Source organism: Calypte anna, chromosome 8, assembly GCF_003957555.1.
Source record: "Calypte anna isolate BGI_N300 chromosome 8, bCalAnn1_v1.p, whole genome shotgun sequence".
In the NCBI taxonomy this organism is placed as follows: domain Eukaryota; kingdom Metazoa; phylum Chordata; class Aves; order Apodiformes; family Trochilidae; genus Calypte; species Calypte anna.
The window spans coordinates 21,213,642-21,228,052 of NC_044254.1; the positions used below are offsets into that span (position 1 = coordinate 21,213,642).

At 53.7% G+C, this 14,411-nt stretch overlaps 1 protein-coding gene across 2 annotated transcripts; it reads right to left on the bottom strand.

Annotated features, from left to right (window-relative positions):
* Positions 1–218: 218 nt before the first annotated feature.
* Positions 219–9,085, bottom strand: LOC103525912 (E3 ubiquitin-protein ligase HECTD3). Of its 2 annotated transcripts, XM_030454869.1 has the most exons (21): positions 8,717–9,085; positions 8,110–8,270; positions 7,477–7,569; positions 6,934–7,069; positions 6,445–6,560; positions 6,075–6,188; positions 4,982–5,064; positions 4,594–4,759; positions 3,938–4,019; positions 3,510–3,692; positions 3,373–3,422; positions 3,194–3,258; positions 2,835–2,938; positions 2,447–2,566; positions 2,225–2,314; positions 1,922–2,128; positions 1,556–1,685; positions 1,018–1,092; positions 690–771; positions 538–609; positions 219–390 (listed from the first exon to the last, which is right to left on the bottom strand). In XM_030454869.1, the coding sequence occupies exons 1-21, from the start codon at positions 9,038–9,040 to the stop codon at positions 264–266; spliced, it is 2,580 nt and encodes an 859-aa protein (XP_030310729.1). In that variant the 5' UTR covers positions 9,041–9,085; the 3' UTR covers positions 219–263. The 2 variants fall into 2 exon arrangements, with proteins under 2 accessions (XP_030310729.1, XP_030310730.1); XM_030454870.1 differs by lacking the exon at positions 6,075–6,188.
* Positions 9,086–14,411: the final 5,326 nt, after the last annotated feature.

Sequence of the window (14,411 nt, forward strand, 5' to 3'; positions counted from 1 at the left end):
TCTTCCAGATCATTGGGGGGCAGGTTAAAGCTGCATTCCCCACACATACGGTGTCCAGGGAGGTAACAGGACCCCCACCTCCCATCTGCATGCCCTGCTCACCACCTCCCAGCACCCCATGCCAGCCCCGCACCATAGTGGGCCCCAAGTTTCAGCATTGGTCACATACACTCCACTCCCAGCCCTGGAGAAGCAGTGACACAAACAGGAGTTGGGGCAACACAGCAGGATCCAGCCCTGCACTTTTATTGAATCTGATGTCCCTAGAACAGTAAGCTCTCAGGGAACAGGGCAGCTGGGGAGCCTCCTTCATCCCAGGTGTTCCGGTCGGTGTCGATGGACATGCAGTTGTATATGGCGTAGCGCAGCAGCTGCTCACAGACTTTGGCCCTGGAGAGGGGACACTGGGTCATGGCAATGACAGGCATTGGAAACATCCCACTTCCCTCTCCACACACACCCACATGTCCCTGGTGACAGGGACCCCAATGGCAGCCTCAGGGAGGGGGGAGCATCCCCATCCCCAGCTTGACTCACGAGGAGTAATGGGGCAAGAAGAAGCTGCAGGAGCACGTGGAGGCCTGTGGCATCAGGTCCAATGCATTGGAGCTTGGGAGGAAGGAGAGTGTCAGGCCCTGGCAGGGAATAGGGACCCCAAACTGGTACAGGGTAGGGCAGCATGGACTCACTCTGTCCTTTCTGGGTAGACAGTTATCTGAACTGGGAGACGGCTCCGGCCAGTGACAAATTTGAGGAAGCGGCTGAGATCCTCTGGGAGATAAGGACAGGGCTCAGGTCACAGGGACAGGACCAGTCACTGCTGTCATGGGAGGGTCTGCCCTTGCAGTGGCATCCCAGGAGCACAGGGCAAAGCCAAGGGATGATCCCAGCATCCCAGAAAGAGCCAGGCCCAGGGAAGTGCCCAGTGAGCACTGCCGAGGCGTGGGGCAGTGGCTATCCCTCCACTGGCCCACACCGTGGCACGTGTATAGCAGGGAAAGGCTTGGGCTTGCTAACCACTTGTGAAGTTGTTGAGTGCCTCTAAGAAGTTCTGGACACGGGTGTCACCAGCAGGAAAGTCCTCAAATGTGACTGCAACAGAGAACACACACAACTGCATTAGAAACTCCCAAGCAAGTCAAATTAACATTGGGCATGTCTATCCTACCCTCTGTGAGAGCCCTAAGTAGAGTCAGGAGATGAGGAGACATTCCACTCACAATGGATGCCCCTGGCACCCTGATAGGGGGCTGGGTACCCTGCACAAAGGGGCGTGGAGAAATGGGAGTCCTAGTTTGCAGAGTGGCTGTTTGGCCTGTTGCCTCTGCCTGCAGTGGCCAAAGATCAGAGACCAGACTGGGGACTGGTGAAATCTGCAGATAAACCTGAAGGATCCTTACCCAGGGTCCCTCCAGTTCATCCTCCCCGAGGCATGCCAGAACCAGGGACTCACCATGGGGCAGGATGCATGTGCAGGATAGGATGGGCATTTTTGAGGGAGGCCCCTGCCCACCTGGGGGGCTGGGAGCAGCTTTGTGCTGGCCCTGGCACTTACTAAACTTCCGCAGTTCAGTCACTGTGATCTCGGGGTCCCCGCAAATCTTCTTTTCCAGCTGCTGACAGGTGAGAAGGTCCAGCACAGGCTGCGGCACCACATGGAGCAGCCCAGCACGCATGGCTGCAATCTGGAGGGGGCACAGGAGGGATCCTGAGTCACCATGACAGGTCTGCTGCCAGGAGATACTGGGCAAAGGGATGCCAGGAGACCAAAGCAGGTTCTCAAGGCTTATGGACATCCTTGGCAGGAACTACAGCTGGAGCCGGTTTTGGGGATATATTTGCACAGCCACCCATACTGCAGGTACCAGGAAGGCTTGCAGGGTCCTCCTGCAGCCACACCAGCCCTAGGGGACAGTGTTACCTGCTCCTTGCTCTCCTCCAGCCGAGCCTTCTGCACCAGGCGGATGAACTCCTTGCGGTCCTCATAGCGCACCACAGTGCTGCTGCCATTGGGGATCAGCTCCACCATGCGCTGGTCACTCAGCACCGTCGTGTAGGTCAGCTCTCTGCCAAACGTGAACTCAAAGGCTTCCCTGTCTACCCGTTCCAGCATCTCCAGTAGCTTCACCTGCAAGCCCAAGAAGTGAAGGCCATCACATCAGAGCTGAAGGAGCCACAGGAGTGCATGGCACAGCCCTGCTGCACACCCCCTGACTCCACTCACCAGTTCAGAGTCCACAGCAGCGAAGTCCTTGCTCCAGCTGACCTCTTCACCTGCCAGCTGCTTCCACACCAATGCTGGCAGAGCCAGGATCTGCCACGGAGGAGCAGAGATGCATGTCCTCTACACGTCTCTCCTTCACCTGAGGAGGGTAGCCCCTCTCCTCAAGACATGGTGGCCCTCACCAAGCTCCCAAGCCATCCAGGGAGGTCCTGCCATGCTCACCAGAAACTCCTTGCTTCTCAAGGCTGCTCCCATCAGCTGCCCAATCCACTCATACTTGCTGAAGTCTTTGCAGGAGGGATTGGGGACATACATGTCCCTGGTGTTGCTACTGCTGTTACCCTGCAGGAGAGAAGTTTAAAACCCATGGAGGCCAATGTGATCATCCCACTGCAATCCCTCCCTGCAGCCTCCCTCTCCATCACCCCTCTACCTGCCTCTCCCACCCTTTACAGCTCTCCAGGAGATCCCTACCACCTGGGCACAAGCATAGCTCCCCCAGCCAAAAGCTATGCAAGTTCTGAGATAGAACTAACACCCCAAAGGGCCCTAGTAGAATTCTGCTGGATGCCCTCCTGGGGTTGGGACAGGCAGACAGTGGGTGCCAAACCTGGTTGGAGGTGCGCACGAAGAAGGGCAGGGGCACAGGAACATCGCCTGACCTGGGACACAGCTCCTCTGACAGATCTGAAAGGCTGTCCCGAAAACCACCACCTGCAAGTGGGACAGAGGCTGCTTAATGCCTGACATGGCTGTGGCCAGAGACTGAGCCATGGGATCTGACCAAGCCACCCCTGCTCCATGAAGCAGTGCTGAGGCCATGGTGATGCAGGGACCACCCCATGTGTGCAGAACAGGGCTCTCTCCCACAGAGCAGCTGGGACAGTGTGGCCCCCTTGATGCATTGAGCTGACCCCCACACAAGAAAACCCAGAGTAGAGCCCTGAGGCAGAAGGGAAAAGCTCTCACCATTGTCAATGATGCCCTCAGTGACAAAATCACACTCCCACCACTGGCTGTAGCTCAGGGGCCACCTGAGGGGAAGCAACAGCCTTATGCACATGGCTCCTATGAGAGAACCAGCAGCATCCAACATCCCCCCACACCCAGGGATGTGATACCCCAACAAACGTGATGTGAAAACATGCCTGTAGTCCAGGGGCTGATTGTTCTTGGCAGATCTGAGGCTTTCATACAGCTAGAGGAGCAGAGCAAAAAGGGGATGAGATGAAGTGATTCAGTGATGTTGAACTGGCAGGAACCATGGGGCACTGTGTGGCTGTACCTGGGTGAAGATGGTGTTCTTGCAGCTGGGATCCAGCGTGGGGTTGTCACGGTGCTCCCGGGCCAGTTGGCGGTTGATGTACAGCTTCGGTGTGGTCTGAGGGGGCTTGCTCTCCGAGGACTGGAGGCAGTGGGTGATGAGGGCTGTGCTCTGCTTGGACAGCAGCAGGAATGGCTTCATGCTCTAGCAGATGAGCAGGGATGATTAGAAGCTGGATCATGCCACTATCTGCACTTTTTTTCCCTTTCCAAGCACAGAATCCTCTGTCACAGGGGATGCTCAGCTCCTTCATCTCTCCCACAGTGCCCAGCACAGTACCTCCCAGCATAAGCCTTGGGCTGGAAGGCAAACATGCCACAGCCCCCAGGGTAACCAGACATGATGCTCCTCCTGGTACCATCCTAGGGGAGCCTGGCAAAAATGCTTACCCTGAGTGCATTGAAGGTGCCAATGCTGTCCTCTGAGAGGGGGATTAGGTAGTGCAGGACACTCTCCAGGATCTGGACAAACCTGGAGATAGGAGAGGAACACTGTGAGAATGTGAGAGTGTTGGATGCTCAGAACCCAATACACCCTTGGCATTTCACCACAGAAAGCCCCAGGTACACACCGAACCTGGGCACTCAACACCCTGCACATGGGTCTCCAGCCCACACAGGGACAACCGCACACCAAAGGCAGCATCCAACCAGCATCCTCTGGCCAAGCACTTTATTTTATTCCTCCCAAGAAAAAACTGCAAATGAGGGCAATCCAGACCCTGCCACAGCACTGTAGCTGAACTGCTTGCAGAGGATCCCTCTGTGGGGCCAGTGATGAACACCAGCTGGTGCTGCCCAGCAGGCAGCAAGATGGGAGACTCCCTGTGATGCAGGTCCCCCTTGGTCAATGCTGCTGCTACACTCCCCAGTCAGCATCAGGAAGCATCTTCATTTGGATGGGGAGCAGCAAGCCAAAGTTGTGGCTGTACATGGGAAAGGATCTGGCAGACTTTAAGCAAGATACACGCAACCTCCTGTGGGAGACCAGGGCATGGTCCTTGAGACCAGGGCTCTCTGCAAGGAGTCCAACCCCCGTGCCATACCTCTGAATGAGCACAGCGCGACGGTAAAGCACACTGGGGTCCACCCCTTCCAGGAGGGGATATCGCACCAGCCGGGCTGGCTGGAACATGTCAGCATTCAGGATCACATCCCACTCCCAAAACGACTTTATCTTAATCCCTCGCAGGCGGACATTGTACCCCTGGTCTGCCAAGAAAGGAGAGTGATGCTGTGTGCGTGGCTGCAGCCGTGTGGTTGGCATGGGGGACCAGTGCCTGCGGCATCCCAGATGAAGTTCACTCCCCATTTTTTTCTCCAAGAAACCCCAAAAAGCAGCCAGTGCAGCAGGAAAAGCCACAGACTCAGGGACTGGCTATAACTTTAGGGCCAGGCTGGGCTGGCAGCCCCAGTCCTGCAGCACAGGCTCACCCCGGCACTCCAGGATGCGGATCTCCAGCACTGGTAGGTGGGTCTTCATATCACGGAGGATGCAGACGTCCTGGTAGCTGTTCCTGCACACAGCACAGAGGGAGATGGCAGAGCCAACAAACACAGACATGGGCAAGGTGGCTGGCTGAGACGTGGCTGAGGACAAGATGCTACCCATGGCAAACCCCCTCACCTCATTGGGGCTGCAGCAGGAAGGGACTGAGCAGAGAGGAGAGGCTCTCAGAGGCACAGAAATGTCCTGAAGATGGTGGAAGCCACATCCAGAGAGGTAGAAAAGAGCATAAATTCAAAGCGGAACAGAAAGTTGAGATCTCTGAGTACATCACTATTTTTGGGAGTTCCTGGCAAGTCTCACAATGGTACAACCTTCTTGGTTGCACAAGGGTGATGTGTTTTGAAGGAAATAGGGCTCTGTAGGGATAAGCCATTTCATAAGTTATTCACTTTTGCTTCCAAAGCCTTTGACAAGATCCTGTCAAAGACCCATAGGAGTGTAGTACAAAAACACTGCAATTGCCCAGAGCATGGAGTTGGCTCCTGCCACCAGTAAAGAACCCTTGGTGGTCTCATAGATGCTTCTTCAAAGATAAATCTTACTGCTCAGCCAGAAAAATGCAAGCAGGTAAGTTTTGGGGAAGGAGGAGGTCTTTGCACTTGTGTAAATACCTGTCTGCTTCAAGAAGGATGCTGCAGAACCAGAGCAAAGAGGGAGAGGTGAAGTACCCTAGAACTTCTCAGCTACAGAAGAGATGCTAAGAAAGGAGATGGCAAGAGCATGTCCTTCCAGAAGGGAGGAGGAGGAATAACTCCTAAAGTCTCCAGACAGAAGGAAACATGCTGCAGCCCTACTGCCACAGCAGAGATGAAGAGAGGGAGTGAAGGCACCCAGCTGGCACACAGAGGTGAGGGACCACCACGAGCATGGGGATGTAGTCTGCCCTCCGAGCCACTGGGACTATTAGGTCACTCAGGACTGACCCCAGCCCATTCCTTTAGCATCTGCTTGGGATGCAGAGACAAGTTGGAAATTTGGTCCCAGCTGGACCCAGGCTACTCCTTGCTTGTTACTCACTCATTAATTAGGACAGTTCTCAGGTGCCGCAGCCTGTTCGGTGTCCCCCCATACACAGCCACCCGCCTGGGTACATAGGAACTAGTCTGCCCATCCAGCATCAGCCACAGCCTCCTGGGGATGAGAAGAGCAAGGGGCAGCATTGTCCTCCTCTCCTGAGTTGCCTGGGCACAGAGATGCCCCTGGAGATATCCTGGGGCTGGGGCCAATTCTGTGTACTCCAGAGTTGCATCCAGCAGCAGCTGCTCCCCACCTTGAGCCCAAGATCCCAGATATAGCACAGGGAAAGCTGCATTCAGGAGGAAGATGGTGCCTTGCCCTGCACCCTGCCCACCCCTGGCACAGCAACAAGGACACCCCAAGATCTCACTTGACAATGCTGCCTTTCTTCATGTTGAGCCGCACCCAGTGCTGCCCTGGTGCCCCATCGCTCTCCCAGAAGGTGCATGGCTGGTTGTCAGTCAGATGGGCTGCACTGCAGCCATCCTGCAAGAATGCAGCGAGCAGAGGGAGGGAGCTGAGCATCCTTGGGTATACTGTGGCCAGAACAGGTCCCATGGGGCCAGAGGAGGTCAGGATCAGGCCAGCCCCTTGGTTTGCTGGCCTGTGGGTGCATGGTGGTTCCCACACAGAGCGAGCTGGGCATGGCTATGGAACCCTCACAGCACCACCGAGACACAATAGGGTTTTGCTCCAGATGCCCAACTCCTTGCAGCTTCACCAGAGCAGCAAAATCCCACTCCACCATCCCCTGTCCCTCATAAAGGGGAAAGCCACTGCTGCCACTCCTCCAAACAGCTGCTGTGATGTTTGTGTGTCTCATACTGATTTTAAGCTGTGAAGGAACCACAATACGCACCGTCTGTGAGGAGACCTCGACACTGCTGAGATGCTCCTTGTTGCAATCCCCATACTGCAGCTGCCTCTCATTGTGATCGTACAGGAAGCGTCCCAGCTCCATGTCACACTCATAGCTCCAGCCTTGGGGCAGGGTCCTGCAGGGGGACTCCAGGTTAATGGGATGGGGAGGCCAGGCTGCGTCACGCACCTGCCTATCAGCACTGTGAGGGTGTCCCAGCTCAGATGGGTCATAGCATCTTGTGGTCACTACATCAGTTGTCCCCACTGAAGGCAGATGGCACGGCTGTATCCCACCACCACAGGTGTTTATGGCCACCACAACCCGCTGGGAATAGCACCACAGAGTTGTTCTGAGGCTTTGCACAGCAAAGGCCATCTTCATTTCAGCATTGTCAAATGGTATCAATGTAAAAGGCATCTTATGACACCCATCCTTCTCACTCCCAAACCTGAAGCCAGGCCTAATTTCACAGGCATGTCGAGTTCCCAGATGGCCACCCCTCACAGTGCTGCAATACTGCTCTAGGAGCTGCATTCATACCGAAACTTCTGTACTGCAGCCTCATCCTGCTCTGTGAGTACAGGCTTCTCTCCCAGGCGCATGGAGTACGTCAGGTCCACTATTTGTTCCCAGCTGGAGCAGCATCAGTGGTAGGAGTTGCAGAAAGAAAAACATGGGTCAGTGTTCAGTGTACCCAAGCACTACTACCTTAGCTTGGAGTAGAGGCAGTAGTGGTGGGGACCAGGGACAGCATCCAGGAGATGCAGAGATAGCTGTGGGAGGGATGAGTGTCCCTACACCTGGTTGTAGGCTGGGGCAGAGCAGGGAAATCCATCCCTGCACGTAGCCTTCAGTCATAAAAATCAAAAATTATATCTATCATCTCTGCATTACCCCCGTGACATTACTGAGTTAAACCCCCCAGCATCATCTTTATCCTCCACAGGTGCTGCCACAATCAAGCAGGATCAGCTGAGGAGAGGTCACCCTCCTTCCCACAGGCAGCCTAGCAGGGATGTGTCCCAGCTGTGCCAGAAGAAGTGATAGGGGCTATGCTGGATGTGCCCTAGGGGTTTGGGATGGCTGGGTGACACATCCTTTGTGGGTAGCAGGAACATGTGTCACCAGCACCCACAGCCAGTCCCTACACAGGGTGCAGCACTGGGACCATACCTGCTCACAGGTTTATAATCAACCCCAAGTGCCTGATGCTGCCACTGGACCATCTCCATGGACTCTACGGGCACCAACTTGTCTCCTCCCCCTCCAAATCTCTGTGCCAGCAGCCAGCCCTCCGCCAGGTCATGGCTGCCCACATACTCATCCAGCTGCTCCTGAAAGCACATCACAGAAACAGAGAATCGTTTTGGTTGGAAGACTTCGAAGATCACCAAGTCCAGTTGTCAACCCAGCGCTGCCAAGTCAGCCACTAAACCATGTCCCTAAGCACACCTACACATCTTAAATTCCTCCAGGAACAGTGATCCCCTGGGCAGACAGCTCCAGAGCCTGATAAGCTATTCGAGGAGGAAATTTTTCCTAAACCTCTTCTGGCAGAACTTGAAGCCATTTCCCCCTCTCTTATCACCTGGGAGAAGAGACGGAGCCCACCTGACTATAACTCCCTCTCAGGTAATTGTAGAGTGAGCAGCTCTCCTTTCAGCTCCTTTCCTCCAGGCTTTTCCAACCCCAGTTCCCTCAGCCGCTCCTTTTAAGAGTTGTTCTCCGGACCTTTCACCAGCACCAGAACGTCCTTCTCGCAACCTCCTCCCGCCCTTACCTTGCTGAGCTTGACCCAGAGCCCGGCGCCGTTGCAGTACTCCTCGCCGGTGGCACGGAGGCAGCCGCCCTTCCGCACCTCGATAGTGGCCCGAGCCGCCCGCTTGCCGCCCCGCGCCGGCCCCGGGCTGTCCCAGACGCTGAGCAGGCTGCGGGCGGCGGCGGCAGTGGCGGTGGGGTCCTTGCAGATCTTGTACTGCACCTCCCGCGGCACGTAGCAGAGCGCGGCGGGCAGCGCCCGGGAGCGGCGGAAGCACTCGCTGCACTGCAGCAGGAACCGCAGCCGGCCCAGTACCTGGTGCGGCGCTTCCCCGCCCGCACGCATCGCCTACCCGGTACCGCGCGCGGCGGGCAGCGGCAGAGCCCCGCACCGGCCGGGTTTACGGCAAGCCCCGCCCGCCGACCAGGCAAGATGGCTGCGCCCGTGGAGCTGCCGGCGGGGCGAGGAGGAGGGCAAGATGGCGGTGTACGGAGAGGCGGGACTTCGGCAAGATGGCGGTGCCGGCGGGGCGGGACGACGCGAGCGTCGACGAGAGGCAGCGGAAGGGCCGGGAAGCAGCGAGGCAGGACTGAGGGTGGCAAGGGGCTTGTATGAATAACCCTGCGGAAGGGGTGCAGGATTGTGCATCTTTCCCAACCTCTTGCTGCGGTGGGGGGCTGGGGGTGAGGGCGCGGGGGACACTGGCGTGGCCATGGGGACACATCGCCTACCCGGTACCGTTCACGGCGGCCACCGCGCCGGGGCTGCTCGCGGTGCTGTGCCTGCCCCGGTGTGCTCCTCGCTGTCCTGGCGCTGTGCCTGCTCCGCTGTGCTCCTCGATGTCCCGGCGCTGTGCCTCGCTGCTGTGCCAGCGGCACCGATTCAGGTGTCACCGCGCCCGCCTCCGGCCGCGCCCGACCCAGCCCCGGGGCTGCCCCGACCAGGGCAGGCGCCGCTCCACCCGCACTCCCGGCACACCCCACCCCTTCTTTAGCCTGGAGGAAAGGAGGCTGAGGGGCGAACTGCTCTCACTCTACAGCTGCCTGAAAGGAGGTTTTAGTCCGGTGGAGTACGTCAGTTCTCCCAAGTAGCAGGCAATAGAATGACAGTAATCGGCCTGAAGTTGCACCAGGGGAGGTTTAGATTGGGTATTAGGAAAAACTTCTTCCCTGAAAGGCTTGTCAGGATCGGAACCTGGCTGTCCAGGGAAGTGATAGAGTCACCATTCCTGAAGGTGTTTGAAAGATGTGTGTCACTTAGGGACACGGTTTAGTGGCAGACTTGGCAGTGCTGGGTTAAGCAACTGGACTTGATGACCTTATCTGCCCCTCCCAGGCCACAGCTTCCTGTGCTCCATAGCAGAGGAGGTTTAGGGCTGCCATTACCCCCCTTTGCCAACATGTGGCTGAGGCAGTACAGCCTCAGACTGTCTGCACCAAACAATTGCTGATAATTTCAACATAAGCTTTGGGCTATGCGCAAGGACAGTGCTGCTTAAAGCATATTTTGTAACCACAAGGAACAGCACGTTAGAACATTCGAAGGTTAAGGAGTAAGCAAGACGATTAGATTAAGGGACTCAGCACGATTACAATATCCACGAAGAAGCTCGAATGTGTGAAAGATAAGCTTTGTTAGTTAATTGTTGCTAAATGCTTTGTAGCCAATCAAGTTAAAACGTGTGTAATGAGATGTAGAAATCACCAATCAGCAATATGTATACATGGCATTAGCTCTTAGATTAGTGTATAAATATTGCCTTCTGATTCAATAAAGTTGGACATTTGTTTGCATCAAACAAGTCTCCGTCTCGCATCTGTTTGCATCAAACACCCACTGCGACATGTGGCTATTAACCTCACTTTGGTCCCTCTGTCCTCAGCAGGAGTTGACCCAGGTCACCTACGCCCCCTTGCTCAGAACCCTGCTCTCTCCTGGCCCCTAACATCCCTGTCCCTGCCTACCTCCCTAACAATCAGAGAGGGGGTGCCTGGAGGGTCAGGACTACTTCTGCATGGATAGGAAAAAGAGGAAAGGAGGAATTCTGCTATGAGAGATGGCTCCTGGCTGGGGTGATGACCCCAGAGGAAGAGGACAGGCTTCCACACCCAGGAACAGCTTTATCCCAGTCGGCTCTGACATCCTGGCAGAAGGAGCAAGGCCATGACACCCAGCAGCACCCAACCACCCCAGAATGCTGGCAGTATGTCACCCCACCTCACACCTGCCTGTTGCATACCATGGTGAGGTGGTGGCAGACAGCAACTCAACTCCACCCTACCCTACTTGAATTTCTCCAGGTTGGACACAAAGAATTCTGTTTAGGGGTGAGGAAACAACCAGGCTGGCAGAGCTCAAAGGTCCCTGCACTGCTCCAGCACCTGCCAGCTCTCCTGGTAGGTCACAGTCCAGCTCCATCCCTGCCTGAAAAGGTACAGTGCAAAGAGAGCTTTAACAGCTGTCACCCCTGCAGCATTATCTATTGAACAGGTGTGGCTGCCTCACTGCAGCAATGAGCACTGGACTCATCGGGTGTGCCCTGAACCATGATGCAAAAGAAATGCAAAACTTCTTCCTTGTTCCTAACTGAAGCCAGGAACATCCCCTGCTCTCCCTCAGCAGCCACATCACTCTGTAAAACTGGTTGCAGAGCTGCTGCAAAGGGTTGGGCCCGTTAAATGTCTGAGCCACCTCTGTGACACTACTTTGTGTGCAAAGGATATCATGGGGCCAATTTCTGCTTCCCCTCCAGTCACCTCTCAAGACACCAGTCTCCATTACTGCTTAACCCAACAAAAACATGCAGGAACCCTAGCCAGACCACACGAGCCCTCAAGAAGGCCAGGAGTAGTTAGTTTGTTCACTTTATTTTACATCCTACACAAGGTAGGGATTGAGTCTGTCAGACTGTTTATAGCTCGTCATACTCCACAGTATATTAGCAGAATAACAGGAACAGCTCAACTACTTGTGTGGTTTTGATCATCTGAAGGTATTCTATGAACAATTCAACAATGTGAAGTTGGGAGAAAGCAAGTGGTTACTCAGAGCTGTCATAACATCAGTCCCTCCCTCAGCTCGTCCCTATCAACCCTGTAAAGCTGCAGCTTTGGCACACCCAGATGCTTCCTATTCTCAGCAGCATAGGGGCACCTGCAGCTCCCTCAGGATGGCACTAGCTTGAAAATTGATCTCCACTGACTTCAGAGTGGGTGATGGGATGGGGATGTGCAGCTTCTGGGGTTCCTGGTGCCTAGGAGGCCTTACTCATTCCCCAGCCATGAGCAGCACAAGTCTGGAGCAGGGGCACTCATCTCTTGTCAAACATGGCAGGAGACACCTCCTACCTACAGCCTTTGAGATCAGAGGAGGAACATGACCCAGCACTGAAATATCACCTACCTTGGGCACTTGAGATTGGCCAGAGCTGAGCCAGGCTGACCTTTTCTACATCTCGCTGCGCTGTCACAGCAGAAATTCAGTTTATGGTTGGCTTTGAAACACCACAGATGAGACAAAGGACCATGCAGAGAAGATCCAGATGTGTTACCAGCTCCCCCTTGGCAGCTTACCTTTGCATAGCAAACTCAACAGCATGATCTCTCTCTCCTTCTCTCTTCCCTGTTATCATTGAGCAGTACAAGGCATATTATACTGCTTGCGGTAATTTGTTATATACAAAGTAAATGATCATGAATCCACTTAATATACTATGGGAATTTAATAAATGTTTGTGAATGGACTTTGAGACTTGTTGTAGGAGACCCAATGAGGGGACTGGTCCATCCTGATTGTGGTCCCTCGAAACAAAGAACCATTTGCTGAGAAGTGGGAGTGTGGTGATGAGAGAATGTCTCAAGTACTTATAGAGACTTTTCTCCAAAACAAGGGAACTGAAACAAAAGGAAACCTGAAAAGGAATCATTAATCTCCTGAAAAGGAACCTTGAGAGACAACAAAAGAAACACTGAACCACAAGGCACAAAGCCAGCAAAACCTGCAGTAACTGGGAAAAAGATTAAGATAGGAGGGGGAGATCACAACCACGGACTCAGTTCAGGACCAAAAAAGACCTTCCCCACAAGAAACATGTGTGCTGATTTACATAGCAAGTAGGGAAAGCTGAACTAATACCAAATGGTGTGGTAATTAAGAAAGAAGGTTCCAGAAGTGCTGGGGCAAATAAATAGGGGCACGCAGTGAAGCTCAGTGGGTTCTGTCTCTCCATACCAAACACCCAACTTAGCTGGCCCAAGGCTGGATCCAGGACTGGTTAGCTCTCCATTTCTCTAACTTGTATTCTCTTATTCTCTCTCTTTCTCCTTTTACCTTCTTAAAATCATTAAGTACTACAAAGCCTACTATAATTTTTCTCACATCGCACAGCTTGAACATAAGAATATTGTGACTTTTATAATCAAAGTAACAGCCTTTATGATCACACAGCCTGAGCATATGTATTATCAGCCTTTATGAATTATTCTTTCTGTAGTTCTAATTAAAATTAAGGTTTAAATACAGACCTTGAGGGTCATTTCACCTTAAACCAACCAAGGGAATTCACAAATCAGTTACCTTCCTCCTCTATCTGTGAGGTGGGATGTAACACCTGTCCATTCCCACAGGTGATATGAGCTCACCCTCTACCAAAGTCTAAAGGGTCATATTTTCCATTCTACCCTGAGCCACTCATCAGCCAACCATTCCCTGCCCAGCAATAAAAGACCAGAGAGGAGTCCAAGTTTTCTTGCTGCTTCCAGTTTTGCTCAGTAAATAATGCGACCTCCCGCTGATATCCATTAGAGACAAGAGAGCAAGGCTGGAAAAAGCAGGATAGATTCCACCCAAATGTCTGAGACCAGAAAGCATCTAGACTTGTTTCAGATCCCAGCTCATTGCTGAAGACTTCTTCACCAACACTCCTGACGGAGGCCAAGCCAGCAGATCAAAGTCCTTTCACCAGCTTGCTCATGCCCATTTAAAACACACCCTAGGGAAGTGAGTCAGCCATCAGCACAGAAAGGTATCAACACTCGCTTTGCTCCTGTCCATGCTGGTCATAGACCCACAAAACTCAATTCAGAGAGAACTCTAGAATTTACTAAACCCCTCCTCAAGCAGATGGGACTTCACATGCACACAGATGAGCTTGTAAGGCTCTGCTGCAGGCAAGAAACAGCTTCCTACACACCCTATGCTCCTTTCAGTCACCATGATGCAGGAGATGGCAGCATGTGCCCTCTCCTGGCCCTACATCCCTTTTAGTACAAACCCTCTCAGTAGATTTTGGAATACAGCAGGTTCTAAAGGAAATAAATGAAGGATTAAGACAGGATAAATCCTAACTCACAGCATTAGCCCCACTGCAGTGAAGGCCCAGTGACTCAATGGCTCATAGCAGTGGTAGTCCAACAGACCACACAGGATGAAGATGGAGCCGGGAATATAAAAGTGGACCAGTATCTGTTAGCTCTTGGTGCAAGGCAATGAAAAGCCCTTCCCTGGGCTGGGAAGATCAAGGAACATTTACAATGGTCTTTAAGTTGTAAAGCTTTCATTGCCCACTCCTTACTCACACAGCATGTCCATCTGCTTGAGGAGCTCCAAACCCTTGTCTCTCCAACCCCGTAGGGGAAAGGCTTTCCCTGTTCACCCAAAACTTCCACCTATCTCTCCATGGTAGAGGTGAGCAGAGCCCAGCACTGCTTTGCCTGCT